Raw genomic sequence first — 15,446 nt, 5'->3', positions numbered from 1 at the left:
AAGTTTTACAGCTTTGCATTAACTTTGGTGTCGAAGCCAAAACGACAAAAGTCCAGGAGAGGTAACGTGATTCTGTTACCAACATGTACAACAACTTCATTTCAGCAAAAATAATCAAGTATAATGAAAAATGTTTTATCTTGCATCAAACTGAGATTTAGAGTTGTCCTCAGTAAATAACTGCATCCTGATTTTGACGGCTGTTGAATTTTAAAACAGCATTCCACTGAGCAGAGTCTAAGTGCACGTGCTTACCCAGGCGAGCTACTACTACTGCTAGATATTTTGATAGTTTTGCTGTTGCTATCCTATTACTTCAATTCATCAAGAACTATTTTTTCTTTTTTTTGGATTCTTCGAAAACTGCAGAGGCATGTCGGAGAAACAAACTTTTCTTCATGAGTTCAACATAATATGAGATAAGTAACTGATATGGATATAGGTATTTGAGGGATGAAGTATTACTTTAAGTGACACTTTCTAGAGTTCACAGTGAGCAAACAACAAACACTGAAGACGAAAAATTAGGAAACAATCTTAAGCAGCTCCCACAGTTTTCTTGTTGATATGCCAAAGGGGAATTTAAATGCTGACCATATGATAAGAACACTACAAGTTAATACTGAGCTTGATCAGTGAGTGATTCATGCTGCAAGAAGTTCTAGGTGTAGAAGACTTCTCTTTTGGAAAGAAAAACAAGTCAATGTGTGCATACCATAGACTGTTTGATAAAGATGGACGACATGATAGTGTCTGTAAAGTGAAGACAAAACACACCCCCCCACCTTCCATGTCAGTGGCTGGGACACGGGTATACGACAAATACATTTTTCCCAAAGATGGTGTCTGTCAATTCAGGTAGTTCTTGTCACCCTGCTGTATGTTCAAGAGGATACGTTTGGTTTTAACTGGTTATTATAACTATTGTGTAATTATTTTATGCTGCAAAAGGGGGGTTTGACGTCGTGATTGATTACCAGTTGGTGTGCTCGGCAACAACAGCTCTGGTCGCGATTGGGTTAGATGGCAGAAACTCAATACAGAAGGGCTCTCTACTGCACAGGCTCTGGCTGCCAATGACATCACCAGCGCAATATGGCTGTATCCAGGATATTTTGGCTTTACTTTTGTATAGTCATTGATGCATACCAGTATGTTACAGCTGTAGAAAAATACTACTGAAATTGAAATATATTTAATTTTCACAATTAGAAATATCCTTAAACTAATTTTCTCCTAATCAAAATGCATGGAAATTACCCTTTGTTAAATATAAAAACTGTGGTTGAAACTGAAATATTTAATCACAGTGAGTGGGAAAATGTACGCACTGTTGAGTAACACATCGCATGTGATATTATTTTTAGCAAATGTCTTTGAATATAAAAATAGAATTAACTACTTTTCATTTCCTCTAATCTAAAAAGTTGGGTACTGAGACTTTTTTTTAGCACTAAGCAGACTCAGCAGAAGTAAGTCAGTGTAAAATTAGAGCTCTTTATTTGTCATCCTCAACGATAATGTACATATTACGCAAAACACAGTATCTGCAGTATCATCCAAACGGTAGTGATGAATTGCCCTACCATCTGCAGGGTGCTGCAGTGTTATGGTTTAAACACAGCTGTACCTTAGCTAGGTTCTTCATAGCAACTTTGAAACAGTGGAAGGCAGCTCCACAAACTGAACGTCAGACAAAGGGTCACAGTGCACCTCTGATATGCAGACTCAAACTAAGCATTGATGAGCTAAGCCACTGAAAGGTGCTCCTGGTCTTCACATTTAAAGGTCCAGTGTGTAGGATGTAGAGGAATAGACTGGCAGAAAAGGAACATGAAAAACAAGTATGTTTTCTTAGTTTATAATGACCGGTAAAAAGGAATAATTTTCGTTTCCAGAATGAGCCATTTCCATCGACATAGCAACCCCTCTACGATGAGAGCATTGGAAAAATACTGATTTTTTTTTAACGTGAAACTGCTTTATTCAGTGTTTTTAACGGTTTAAATCACTTGGTCTGTCTGTTCTGGAGAGGAAAAGACCTCTGCAGATAATTCGGCTCCCTTTAACACCTCTTGAACATCTGGATCAGAAATAAGGTGAAACACATTAGCAGGCCCTGAGTGAGCTGCTCATTTCCAACGTGCTGAGCAGCATCTGAGAGACTGATTTGTAAAGTAAAAGTGCTGTATTCAGTGTTTTTACCGGTTAATCACCTAGTCTGTTTATTTTGTAAAGGAAGGGACCTCTGTGGATAATGTGACACTCAAGGAATTCTAGCAGGGAGAGGTTTAAGGTGGTTGCAATCCGCACTCCTCACCACTAGATGCCACTAAATCCCCCTAAATCTTTCCCACTGGACCTTAAAGCTGCTCAAACTTTTCCAATAAAAGTTCAACATTTTCAAACTTTAAAAGATTATTAATGAGCAATGTCAGAGCTGCAGGTAAACAAATGCCTCCTATGTTTTAACACTTAAAAGTTCATTAAAGTCTCAGTCAACTGCATTTGTTCTCTCTAAAGTATAGTGAACACTCAATGCAACTGTAGTAAACCCTTCATGTAAAGTAAAGACAGTATACTGAAAACTCCTCTACATTAAATTAGGTTTAAGAATATTATTTTAAATTAGGGTTTTACATTATGATGCATGTTAATCACACAATTAATTCAAACCTTTTACTGTGCGTATATGTGCGTGTCAGTACTTATTACAAAAATAAATCTTTTCTACAAACCAGACTCAAAATTAACAGAATCACATGTTCACTTAAGACCAAAGTGTAAGTGAAGCGTCATCATGTTTTGGTCATTTCCAGTCTTTAGTTTTGTTCTGAGTATGCTGTGCTGAAAATCCTTCAAATCTCACAGGCAACATATTGGCATAAATACTTCAAAGCTGTGCGTCAAAGAATCCTGGTGTATTTTCTATGAAACAGTTTTTTTTCCAGTCTTAGTGACAGATTAAAAACAATGGCAACTCTCTGATGACTCTTTCAAGCATAAAACCTTTTGGATTTTGAATGTGGATCAAACCACTGAGTCTATTCCTCGCTCTCATCCTCTCTGATCTTCACCTTCACTCTGTGCCAGGCGTTACTCAGCACACCCCTCAGGTTCCAGATGGGAGGAACTGTGTCCGGCTGCATGTTGTAACTATTGTCAACTGCCTTGCAAACTATCTCCAGCTCCTGAACCTCTGGAGGAAGAGGAGCCGTTACTTCCCATAGCTTCCAGGCCCAGGCTCGTCCCAGTGGGGGCGAGGGTTCGGGTGGTTTTTCCTTGTCACTGCTCCTCAGCTGGGCCACCTGCCAGGTCTTCCCTCCATCCAGAGAAACATCTACACGCACCACCTCTCTGCCCCCACCACTCCAGGCGTAACCTTTCACCGTCACCTCTTCCATACTGCGATCGACCACAGCACCTTCTGCCGGTGTGGTGATGGCTGACTGAATGGGCAGCTCTTGGATGGCGGGAGCAGACTTGAAGTCCACCGTGTCCCAGTCTGTCGCTGGGGAGAAGCCCTTGTAGTCGTTCTGCTGCCAGTGGCTGCTGCTTTCCTCTGCACTCACTATGATCTTCCCCAGCCATTTAACATTTCGTGCGCCCACTATGCCTGGCACCACAACACGGACGGGGTAGCCATGGTCAGCAGGGAGATCCTCGCCATTCATTTCATAAGCCAGCAGCACATCACCTTCCTCGCTAACTGCCTTGTTTAGAGGGATGGAAGCACCGTAGGTAGTCCCAGTCACGTCTTTGTCCAGCCCTTCAAACTGAACATGGCGAGCCTGCTTGGCAACATCTGGCCCGTAACCAGCGGCTAGCAGCACATCCCTGAGCCTTGCACCGCTCCACGTAGCGTTACTGATTGCAGCAATGCCCCAGTTCAGACCTTTCACCTGCTTGACCTTATTCATCTCAGAGCGGCGGTTGCCGGCACACTGCAGCGTGGCGGTGACTGTGTGTTTGGGGAATCGAGTCTTTAACTCCTCTAAGGAGAGCGTCAGCGCTCCTCCAGGCAGTCCCTCTACATGCAGCTGATACGTAGCCGGGTCCACCTGAGGAACTGGCAGGTGGTTTCTTTTGAAGAAGATAGCAGACGGGGTGATGTAGCTGTCAGTGAGGATTTCAGGAGGTGGCTCAGCATTGAAGGGCTTGAGGTTGTTGATACGCAGGACCGGGTGACGCTCGGGGTCAGAGGAGTAGGGGTCAGATGACTCAACAGTCTGCTGCTTCTTCCGGTCTTCTGCACTCAGCTCACCAACCTTGTATTTAACACAAGCACATGTTTTATTAGACAACACGGGACTCAATGCTACAAGCTATCACATATTTTCAGCTTAACTTCTCTGTTAATCTCAAACAGCCTAAAATGCAAATCAAAGGCAAAAAAGACTTAGAACCTAACTCAACAGGAGAAACATTAGCAAGGTGTTTTTCTCACTGACCACTTGAGGGAGTGCCAGTATTTAGCCTACAGCTGCTCCTTAGTGTACAGTACGCACCAGACCTTTCCACATGTGTCTTCAGAGATGAAGTGCAAGACAGACATAATAAATGACAAGTTCATTTAAGGAGAAACTGAACTGACATTCTGACATTATTCAGTTTCTCAAAGATAGAGCAACATTTTTAATGGATTTCTACACTGAATAGATACTTAAGGGGATGTTGTTGTAAAGTGTATTGTGACTGAACTGCACTGAAAGCACTTGTGTTAAGCACTTGTGTTAAAGCGCTGCAGCAAATATGGTAGATCAACCTTGAGCCAGAAACTCTGTCTATAAACTGCGATGGATGTTAACAAGCGACTGACTGGGCAATAATTTTACAATTCAGCTTTTTTTCTATTGCAATTAAGTTAAGAGGTTTTCAGATCTATTATTTCTGTTCTATTTTCCAGCCAGAGGTGTAACTCAAAGCTTCAGAGCTTTGCAGGGTGGAGCTGCACATTGAAATGTTACAGTGATAAAATTCAAGTTGAAGTAGGGGATGGTTGACACTTTGACTTAAAGTGTAACTTTGGTATTTTTAAACCTGGAACCTATCTTCCCATGTTTTATGTTTAAGTGACTAATAGGCTCAACAGTATCTGAAACTGGTCCAGTAATGAGCGAGAAGGCTGCAGCTGGCAGCCACATTACTGGCTGCAATGTAACCACTCTGGGCACGAGCACCCTCGTCCAATCTAAGTTTTTGCCACTGACAGGCTCAGATTGTTACTCTAAGCGTCAGACAACATTANTAACATTTGAATTAAACTTTAACAGCTGATGACTTGAAAATTATGCTGACTGTCATTTGCATCGACTATTTAGGAAAATCAGAGAAAAATATAATTTGCATAATAATTTGGAACGCGGTGTATGGAGAAGATACCTACAGAGACCTTTTTGCTACAGTGTAACTAAACCCCAAGACCAATTATTTTCAGCTCACCTAATGTACATGGGTATTTAGTAATGTCACTGATAGGTTCCAGTCCAAATCTTGACATCATAGTGCAAAGTATTTGAAATTACATTCTGTTTTAAATATGCATAGCGACTGCCACCTACTGGTTGAAACCCGGCTCCTGCATTTGAATTTTCCTATTGGCTGACTTGGTGACAGCTTTTCATTGCATTCAGCTGCTCCTCCTACCCACTCCACGTCCACGGCTATTGAAAAGAGGCTGGGACAGACTCTCTGACCCCATGCGAAATATGGGGTATGATACATGCGCAGTGTACCTGAAGCTGCAATGTTGAAAGGGTTACAGGAGACGGCGCTAGAAATAACGTGATGGAGTCGGTTCAGGTGCACTTTTAGTGCACTATTTTTTAGCTTCCTATTGGCGAACTCTGCCAGACAGCACTTTTAGGATACCCTCCAATGAATAGCAGCCAATATGCAGCAGCAGATCTGTTTTTGGTCTTTTATTAAGGATCTTTTCAATAATTGTAGACTTGTAATTCTCACCTAGTATATCTTTTTCTAAATATATTTTGAATTCCGGATGCCTTAGTGAAACAAATCAGTCATCCAGCCCTGCCCATGATGACACTTTCTTGAACTTTTTTCACACAGAAGCATATTTTTGAATTTCTTGGGTACTGGCAGCTGACCAAAAAATCTGAGGTTCAGTTACTCTTTACAGAGTAAGACCTATTTCTTTTTAACCAGAAATAGCCCCGAAATCACAATCACCAAACCATTTGTTGTGCTAACCTCAACATTTGTCTGTAATAAATAAACTGAAGCTTCTGTGCTTTGATCACCTGCTGTGAAACATGAGCCTCATCCATTTATAATATCCGTCTAAGATCATTTTGGTGAAAGTAACACAAAAGTGGTGTAATATTGTAAGGTAACTTATTACTTTCAAATGAAGGTAACTAGTAATATGTACTAAAATGTATGTAATTCACCCAACACTGGCCCCGAGCTTTTACGCTGCAGCCTGTATTGTGGCTGCTGGCTGCAGCACTCTCGCTCAATACTGGACCAATTCAAAAAATTGTTGCACCCCATTAGTCACTTAGACACACAAGTGTGGGGAAATAGAGTCCAGGTTGAAAAATACTGACTTTATCCTTAAAGGTCTGCAGTATATTTTAGCTACAACTGTCTTCACATAGGCCGACTTATTTGCTACAATGTTTGCTGCTGAAGGCCAAGTCTTGTCTCTGCTTTGTGTTAAACGTCCTGCTTGATGAAACTTGTTCCACCTGGAAAAAAATCTGCTGAAACCACTTTTCCCCTGAGGTACTCTATTGTTATTATTCCACCTATAGTTCACTGATTTCACAGTAAATAATCTGTCTTCTACTTAAAGTAACTAGGCATTTTATTTATTTATTTAATCTTACTCTGATTTTAGAGTGTTAGTTAACTATGAATCAGCCCACCTTATACTCTGAGAGCATTTCCAGCACATGTTCCTGGTTGTGTACAGCATACAGCGCCCAGAAGGGTTCAAGGGCTCCACCTGCTGCCAGCAAGATTTTATCCCCACCAGGATGCATGGCCACAAAGTCAGTGATGTCATAGACGCTGCCTTTGTAAGTGACCCACACGCCATCTTCCAGGGAGCGGTGACTGGTGACCTCTTCCTGGCTGAAGATTGGAAAAGCTGAGGTCTTCTCTATGGTCTGCGCTCTACTGGTGTCTTCCTGCTCAGCCTGCACCGGAGATAAGAGAGGACACATCAGCTCTGTGCTCCATCAACAAAGACATTTAGAAGATGGAGGACCGGGAAACCAGAAATCCAGTCTGGAGGACAATTATTTACCTTGAAAATAGTATGTTCCAAAAATACATTTAAAGAATACATTTTGTATTTTACATTGTTTGTACAGCTGTGAGTGACAAGTCACTTGTGTTCTTCTGTGATCACTTTGTAACTGTAAGTATTTGTCATTATCAGGCCTCAGGTTTTAGTGGTACAGTGGCTGTAAAAGCAGTGGCAGTGTGTATTCTCTTGTTTGCACATGCTGACAGCACTGGGCTTGGAGTGTTGACCCTGACATGGAAATGCTTTAAATATCTTTCATGGTTCTCCCCTTTTTTTGAACAGCCTCTGGATAGGACACACAGCATGAAAGAGAACAATATAATAAACTCACTGTTGAGCAGCTACAATGGAGCAGAATGTAAATTAAAATTAAGATAAATGTGGATTAATTCAGAAGGTATATAAAGGCAACTGTTACTATAGAGGTGTTTATTTAAAGTAAGCTCATTGATAGCCTTCATACTGCCTACATTTTTAATGAAGTCCTGTTATACAACACATTCCCTGACGCTTTTAGGTAGAAAAATATAACACAAAAACCCCTCTCCATTTAAAATAAAAGTTCCAGCCTTTCCGCCCATACTGCCATACCAAACTGCTGCGTCAGGCCTTAGTCTTAATTGTGCAAACAACACATGTTGGTCAACCATGTGGCTTTTGTTTGTCAAGAAGCAGCAGCAGCAACAAGTTCCTGAGCTGTTTAAATTCTTTGAATTTCCCATTACTTGTGGCGCACTGAGACAGATCACAGTAGAACAGAAAGTAAGAGCTCCTGACTAAAGCATATACATGATTTATGATTGAAATGTACAGCTAGTATTACCACTACTGATTCTGTACTACAACTGCTTATAAAAGCAGCTACAAAGTCTTGAAACAGACATTTTGCAGCATTACTGTGTTAATTATCAACTCAACTTATATAGGAGAGCTGCACTGCTGCTGGGAGTGGTTAATGTTTTCTCACTGTACATGTGAGAATAGGATGGATCTGGAACATAACTCATTCCTGTCACTGTTTGAGTAGATGAAAAACATTTTTAAATTAAAGTCCACAGTGAAAGTTATGTATTTAAGTTTATAACACACAACAAAAATGAAAAAAAAAAGAAGACATTTCTGCATCTGAAGTCTGCAGTTTGGTGGAGTAGATGTCATCATCTCCTCCAGTCTGAACCCTTTTCTTTGCTCTGAGGAGATGAAGAAATCTGCCACTGAGCCCAACATGCGTAAGCGTGTTTATTAACGTAAAATGTGGGGGTAAAAATGACAAATTAGCTGACATAGTGAATCAACAGATGAGACAGGTTACTGCCCTCACTGTGAACAGAGTAACACCATAAAGTGTGACTGGAAAGTTTATTTCATGTTATTGAACTGTTTAAATTTACCAAATAGTGCTTTTACAATACACTGTACATTTACACTGTGCTGCATTTTGAGAAACAGACCTTTCACACAAATCATCTGGTGAAGAAGTTCAGCCACCTGTCGAGCAGACTGCAACTCTAATCTAAATTAATCTACTGATTATCGTTTTCTTACTTGTTTAGTCTAGAAGATGTAAAACACAAAGTCAAATGCTTATCACAACTTGTCACAATCAAAGTCACGTCCTCATAGTATTGCTTAGTAGGACAACGGTTAAAAAACATGTTTAATAGGGATAATTCAACCTTGGCTCCACAAAAGCAAATTAAACATTGACTGTCTTTACAGATCTTATCTCATCCTCACCTTGTGATGATGGAGGCCATAAGCCACGACGGCCCCAGTACCAGCCAGCAGTCCTGCCAGGGCATGTCTCCAGCTGGGGCGGTGGACACGCTGGTACGATCTTTGGTCCTCACTGCTGCTGCTGCTCCAAAGACGAGCTGCACACGGTGCCACAGCAGGTGCCACTTGATGCCTATGAAACGAAAAAAAAATGTATGCAGATCAAGCTGAGCTCATCAGGTCTTGAGTAAACTGTAAGTTCAAGAATAACTATACAACTCTGGTGTACTCACAAAATGTAAAATAAAAGGCTAAAAAGGGAATGAAAACCACTTGTGCTGTGCACGAAAATGAAAAACAAAAATTTGGAAAATCAAACCAATTTGCTTTGAGTTGTGTGTTTTAGTATCCCTCATTAAACTGAGACCTTTGACTGGGCGGAGCTCAGATCAGACCAAACTGCTCCGTCAATGCAGGCCAGGTAAATGCCCAGTATAACACCTTTTTGTTACAGTGCTGTACCTGTGAGTGTTGAGAGGGCAAAATCGAGTCAGGCTGTGGCAGCGTCTGAGAAGCAGCATTGCACTGATGTTCTGGGAAGAAATTGAGATGAGAAAAAAAGTTACTTCCACAGTCAATCAAACAGAGAGTATCATGCAAAGAATTTCGGTGAACTAGTTACTCACAAAACAGTGAAATACAACAATGTGGGGTTCAATTTTTTTTTCTTTTGCCACGCAGACCGTGAATTTACATAATTCTTTGGAAAGTTAAAGGCAACACACACCAGCAGCACATAACACCCTTCAGAACACCACTGATGTCTATGTAAGCTCTCATACTGGCAGCTCCTTGGCTGCAGGATATATATTTCCCAGCACTGTCATGCATCAACTTTTTATTTCATAATCTCCACAGATTGGCACATGTCAGCTACCGCACCTTGAGTACTATATCTGTCTGTGACAGCTTCGGTGTGTACTATGGGCGTCAATTAACCCGTGTCAAAGATGTGACAATCCCAAGTGCGGCATATTTGTGTTGTGCTTTTATGAGGCCATTATTGTAGCACATCTATTTGAAACTTTGTGTGGAAAGTTGTGTAACTGTATCTCAAACTCTGTGTGCCTAATCAGATTTATAGATGTGTAATAATCTCTAAATGCGTACTGAAATTTGTGAACTTGTACAGGAATCTGCAAATGTGCATTCAGGATTAGTGTGGGCATAATTGAATTTGTAAGTGTGACTTCATTCTGTGCTCAGAGTGCTTATTACTCTACTATATATTTACATAGCAAACAGTGGTTTGCTGCTTTACTAATGCTCTGAAAGCTGCATACAGAGCCTTTAAACTCAGGTTGGATCACAGACTAATCATAGGGAGTTATTTAATCTTTTAGCTGCTGCAACCTGAGGATGGTCGGCCTTTTATCTCATATTAAAGGGGAAATACACCCATTTTCAAAATTCATACATGTTATTCCTCTGGTCTAAGACAGTCCAATAATATTACAAAACATGGATAACTCACTCCCAAATCCAAAAACTAGAGAGCTGAAGATCAAACTTGTGATGTCATAGGGTATAAAGTCTGGAGCTGCTCCACAGATAATGAATGGTAAAAGATGTTACAGATGACACTGAGAGCACCCAGGGGAATGTTCTGAGTATATGGGTTTGTTTTCTGTCTCACAACTGACCACTACAACAGAATAAAACTCATTTGGGTATAAAAAAGAAAACAAACATTCTGTTGGTCCTCAAAATCAGACTCTGATCCATTGTCTATGGAGCAGCTCCAGACTTTATACCCTATGACATCACAAGTTTAAGACTTACTTCTTTGGTTTCTGGCTTTGACAGAGAGTAAATGGTAAACTGCATATATAGCACTTTTCTAGTCTTTTGACAGCTCAAAGAACTTTTACACTACGTGTCACATTCACCCATTCACACGCTGGTGGCCAAGGCTACCGTACATGGTGCCACCTGCTACTCAGAAACCATTCACACGCACTCACACACCGATTGAACACTGGGAGCTATTTGAGGTTCAGTATCAGGGAAACTTCAACATACGGACTGAGGAGCCTTGTAGCGTCGATCTTCCAATTAGTGGACAACCTGCTCTATCTCTGAGTCACGGCTGTCCAAGAGTAACTCATGCTCACAAATATCGATTGAACTTTCCTTGTCCATGGAAATAACATTTTGGAATTCTTAAATTAGGGGGTATTCCCCTTTAAGTGACAGAGCAGATTTGTGGTACAAACAGCAATCGTTTTGTGCAGAGGATAGTCTGTTCCTGTTGCTGCCCCCCTGAAACTGTACAACCTCCAGATGATAGACGTGCTCTGGGATCTTCCTCCATTTTATATTGACATCAACTCAGGACAATGACTGATATTAAACCAGTGGAGCTGGTAGCAATTTTACTTTCAGCCATGCTTGTTGAGCTGTGCATAACGGCATGATGTCATTATGTCAACAAGTTGGAATATTGCCGTTATCATGTTTTTTTTTTCATTACATCACACTCCTACTTCAGTAAATATCACTTAGTGTACCAGTCAAACATCTTGTGGCCCCTGAGATTTATCTTTAAACCCCTCGGGGGTACATACCCCTACTGTATGTTGGGAATGTGCTGGTGTAGAGCAGACAAACCCAACCTCCACAGCAAAAACATCTACTAGCATTTGACAGCAGCTAATATTTGTTTTCACATCCAGATTACTGCACATAACTGTTACAGCTTTCAGCAGCTTCATATGCTTATGACAGTGGGCCTTTCCAATATGTTAAATGCATACAGTAAATCTGCTTGCAAAGACCTGAAACAGTCTACTGAACACAGGCTCTGTCACTTCAGTGTTAGGACACAGTGAGTGTAACATAGCTGGATAGCTGGTAAAAACAAACATGCTGTTGTATGCTGGATGATTTCCCTGAGGCTAAATACAGGCTGATAGTTTTTTTTAGCATAGAACACCAAACCTGCTCTTTCTTTACAGTCAACATGTGTTCCTATTAAAATGACCGGAGTCTGTAAACCCTTTACCTCCTACTGAACTGACCAACCAGCAGTTACTTCAACATACAAACGGAGCCAACCAGCTGAGGGGGAGTGAACAGAGTAGGAGAGGAGGGCTGAGCTTCAGTTCACTTTTTTTTTCTAACCACAAAATGTTAGTAGATGTGTAACTCCATGTAGATGTGTAAACACAAACAGTTTGTCCAGCAGGACCATGTCTCCTTCTGTTGACCTTATCTTGACACTCTGACAATAAAGGAAGAAAGTAATGACTCCAGTCTGAATCATGGACTGTGACCAAATGCCTCTATACTTTGTTAAACATCATTGGGTTGGGCTGTTTGAAAGTAAAAGTGTATGACTGACTAACTGGAGCTATGATGACAGATCACTGGAGCATCTGACCAAAAATAGAAGCACACACTTTCTTTGGAAAAGAAATTAGTGAATAATTTAAAAACAATTAGGATTGGAAATTCACTTTTTTGTCCACCTGCCACTGTGACCGCTGGATTCCAAAATCTACCAGCCACTCAGCAGATTACCATTGTTTTATGGCTGGTGAGTCAAGCAAATCTAGCAGCCACTATCATATATTACCAGCATTTGGCTGTTGGTTGGTGCTTATGCTCAACCCTTTTGGTGAAACACAAACGCATTAGGTCACACAAGAAATGACAGATAGCATGTGGTGGAGCTCTGCTTTATCAATCAATTACATTTGTCTTATCACTGTCTACTGTGGTCATTAAGATTACAGGGGGTTATCTCTTCTTGGCTTTGCAAACTACTACTGAAGCTCCAAGAATTTAGAGCATGAAAGGGTCACCTCCTAGTTTTCATAGGGTTTAACTACATTTTCAGTCAGAGAAACAGCTGATGCTGCTCGATGTGCCTTACAAAACAATGCAGCTACAACCGACATGTTACTAAAGAAGTCACAGTGAAATAAAGTTACATTTGAGGCTTTAAAATGTGTAAATACCAGATAGAGTGAATCATAACTGTAATCAATGTTCCATGTGAACAGATTACTGACTGCGAAAAAAATGCATTTTTGTAATATACATTCATAGTCTACGACTAGTTTTAATTCTATAGATAACAGGGTTTATTTCGGAATATGCAGTCCACCTGATCCAGTGCCGGCAACCTTTCCTATCAAAGGAGCCAATTTTGACCAAAACTACTAAAAATAATCTGTGAGGAGCCACAAAACATATTTGAGCCTTATAATGAAGGTAACATAGCCCATCAAGTCTAAATTAGATAATGGGCTACTAGTCTAAATGAGCATTCATTAATATATTTTACCACAAGGTGACTGTGCAGGACACTATTAATGATTATTTGGTGCTTTATCTTTGCAGAGCTAGCAGTGAAAGCAAACTCTGCAAAATCTGTCCATGCACAACTAAATTCTCATTTTTATTTTACTTTACTTTTTTGATTTGGCAGCCATAGCTAACCAGCTAGGGAGACTCAAGACTAGCCACAGCTATCGAGATTCTACAAAATTTCAGGGAATAGGTGCCAAGCAGTAGATGCATTATGCACATTTTAGTTGTTGAATTGTTTAAACATTTTTTACTCTACATCATAGACATTTAATAGGGGGTGTATGGGCTTTACATTTTTATAATTGGAGAGTGTAAGAATTTATTTAGGCCCACAACACTGACTAATGAAAATCAAAAAGTAAAAAAAAAAAAAAAAAGTTAGTCATTTCCACTTCCACTTTTTTTTTTTTTTTTGTCAAAGCCACAGGGAGCCACTGGACTGGGCCTTAAGAGCCACATCTGACTCCAGAGCCACAGGTTGTTAATTCAATCAGGAATTTTATAAATATGAGGTGTACAGTCTGTGGTTTCTGGTGCACATATAGTTAGAACCATAAAAATGAAAACACAATTTCTATGGTTACAACACTCGTCTGTAACGTACTCAATGTGAAGTTAAAAACTTTTCTACACATTTCCAGGCACTGAAAATTTACAGACTCTCCCTAAACTGCAACTTCATTGCCACCTCATATTTTCCCTGACATGCATGTTGAATGTATTTGAGACAAATTAAGAGTCGAAAAGCAATTAACATCTTGTCTTTATCACAGCATTAACGTCAGAAATATCGCCTTTAATATTATATTGTAATGTTTTGGGAAATACTATGGCAAAATCTGCCACATATTTAATGTAACGTTACAGGATTTAAATTTTCTACTTAGCGCTGTGCTCTAAGGGTAGGAGCCCTGTAGGTTCATAATTAATTGTCACTGACACACTCCATGATAGCTAAGCTCACAGTGAGGGCAGCGCCGTGTAAACACATTCAAACTGACGACCTTACATAGCGAATAACGAAAGTTAAAAGGTAAAGTTAGCTAGCACCGTTTAAACCTGGCACTGTATCATCACCACCATCCTCATCATCCTCGTGGCTAACTTAGCTAACAGTCAGCAAGCTCACCGCCGGTAGCCAGCGTGTCCGACTATGCCCACTCATTCAGGTACATTCATACACACATGAAAGCGTTAATGTTAGCGTCTTTATGTTCATGTTAACAAAACCAAACTACTCACTTCTGCTGTGTCAGTCGGCTGCTTGTCTTCAGATACTCCGCACCGGTAACTCTCTGCGTTGCACAGGCAGCCCCGAAATGTTGCACAAACACCAACCGAGTGGCGTTCAAGACCACTAGACATGTGGCAACCCAGAGACTGTCAGCAGAACAGGAGAGACAAGTTTATCACCCGCCCAAAAATAATTAGGTCAGACGAGTTTTACATTTTAGAATGAGCTGTGCTTCAGTGTTGCCTTAGAGAAGAATCATCTATCGATCAACACTGGTTACTGGGATTATATCTAATTTCTAATATTACTATTTATGGCTGCATTACATTAAAAGACCCTGAGTGTCTTGACATGAGAATTAGAGCCAGCTGCAGCTAAAGCAAGGACAACAAAGCCAAGCAAGGTAAACATAAACATTTGACTGGTATGTACACATACAAAAATGTAGAAAAAAAAGTATAAACAGTATCTATATACATAAAAAACAACACAAAATGCCACAATAGACGTGAAGTTCACATGTGCCAATTGTCATGTGGTAATCTAATTTAATCCGTTTGGGAATTTTAACCGATCAATAAATGTAGCCTACCACAGTGGATTTTTGCCCCAGGATTGAGGATTAATACTAACACGCTCCAACTCTGATTTTTCTAACCTCTCTGAGGGGACCCTGAATGCGCCTGAGTTTACATGGTAAACATGCAGAGGACGGTGCACTGGAGGTTTGAAGACAGCACAACATGGTCAACACATGATGAAGAAATATTGGCAGAGGGCAGAATGAATCAGAAGATGTTTATGAGTTAATCACAGCGGGCAAAACAGCTTTATCAGTCT

The 15,446-nt window shown here is 40.4% G+C and overlaps 1 protein-coding gene across 1 annotated transcript; it reads right to left on the bottom strand.

Moving 5' to 3' along the window:
• Positions 1-1,477: 1,477 nt before the first annotated feature.
• Positions 1,478-14,752, bottom strand: suox (sulfite oxidase). Its single transcript, XM_050037601.1, has 5 exons — positions 14,615-14,752; positions 9,518-9,588; positions 9,017-9,188; positions 6,894-7,166; positions 1,478-4,268 (listed from the first exon to the last, which is right to left on the bottom strand). The coding sequence occupies exons 1-5, from the start codon at positions 14,735-14,737 to the stop codon at positions 3,045-3,047; spliced, it is 1,863 nt and encodes a 620-aa protein (XP_049893558.1). The 5' UTR covers positions 14,738-14,752; the 3' UTR covers positions 1,478-3,044.
• Between the last annotated feature and the right edge of the window lie 694 nt (positions 14,753-15,446).

This window comes from Epinephelus moara, chromosome 24, assembly GCF_006386435.1.
Source record: "Epinephelus moara isolate mb chromosome 24, YSFRI_EMoa_1.0, whole genome shotgun sequence".
Classification (NCBI taxonomy): domain Eukaryota; kingdom Metazoa; phylum Chordata; class Actinopteri; order Perciformes; family Serranidae; genus Epinephelus; species Epinephelus moara.
This window is presented reverse-complemented; position numbering and strand designations above follow the sequence as displayed.

What these genes read in the sequence shown, in the direction of transcription:
- suox (XM_050037601.1), bottom strand. Translation starts at nt 14,737, where the DNA reads ATGTCTAGTGGTCTTGAACGCCACTCGGTTGGTGTTTGTGCAACATTT. An exon ending in ATGGCCTCCATCATCACAAG is followed by an intron (nt 7,167 to 9,016) that starts GTGAGGATGAGA and finishes TCTCCGGTGCAG; the next exon opens with GCTGAGCAGGAAGACACCAG. An exon ending in AAATGCTCTCAGAGTATAAG is followed by an intron (nt 4,269 to 6,893) that starts GTGGGCTGATTC and finishes GTTAAATACAAG; the next exon opens with GTTGGTGAGCTGAGTGCAGA.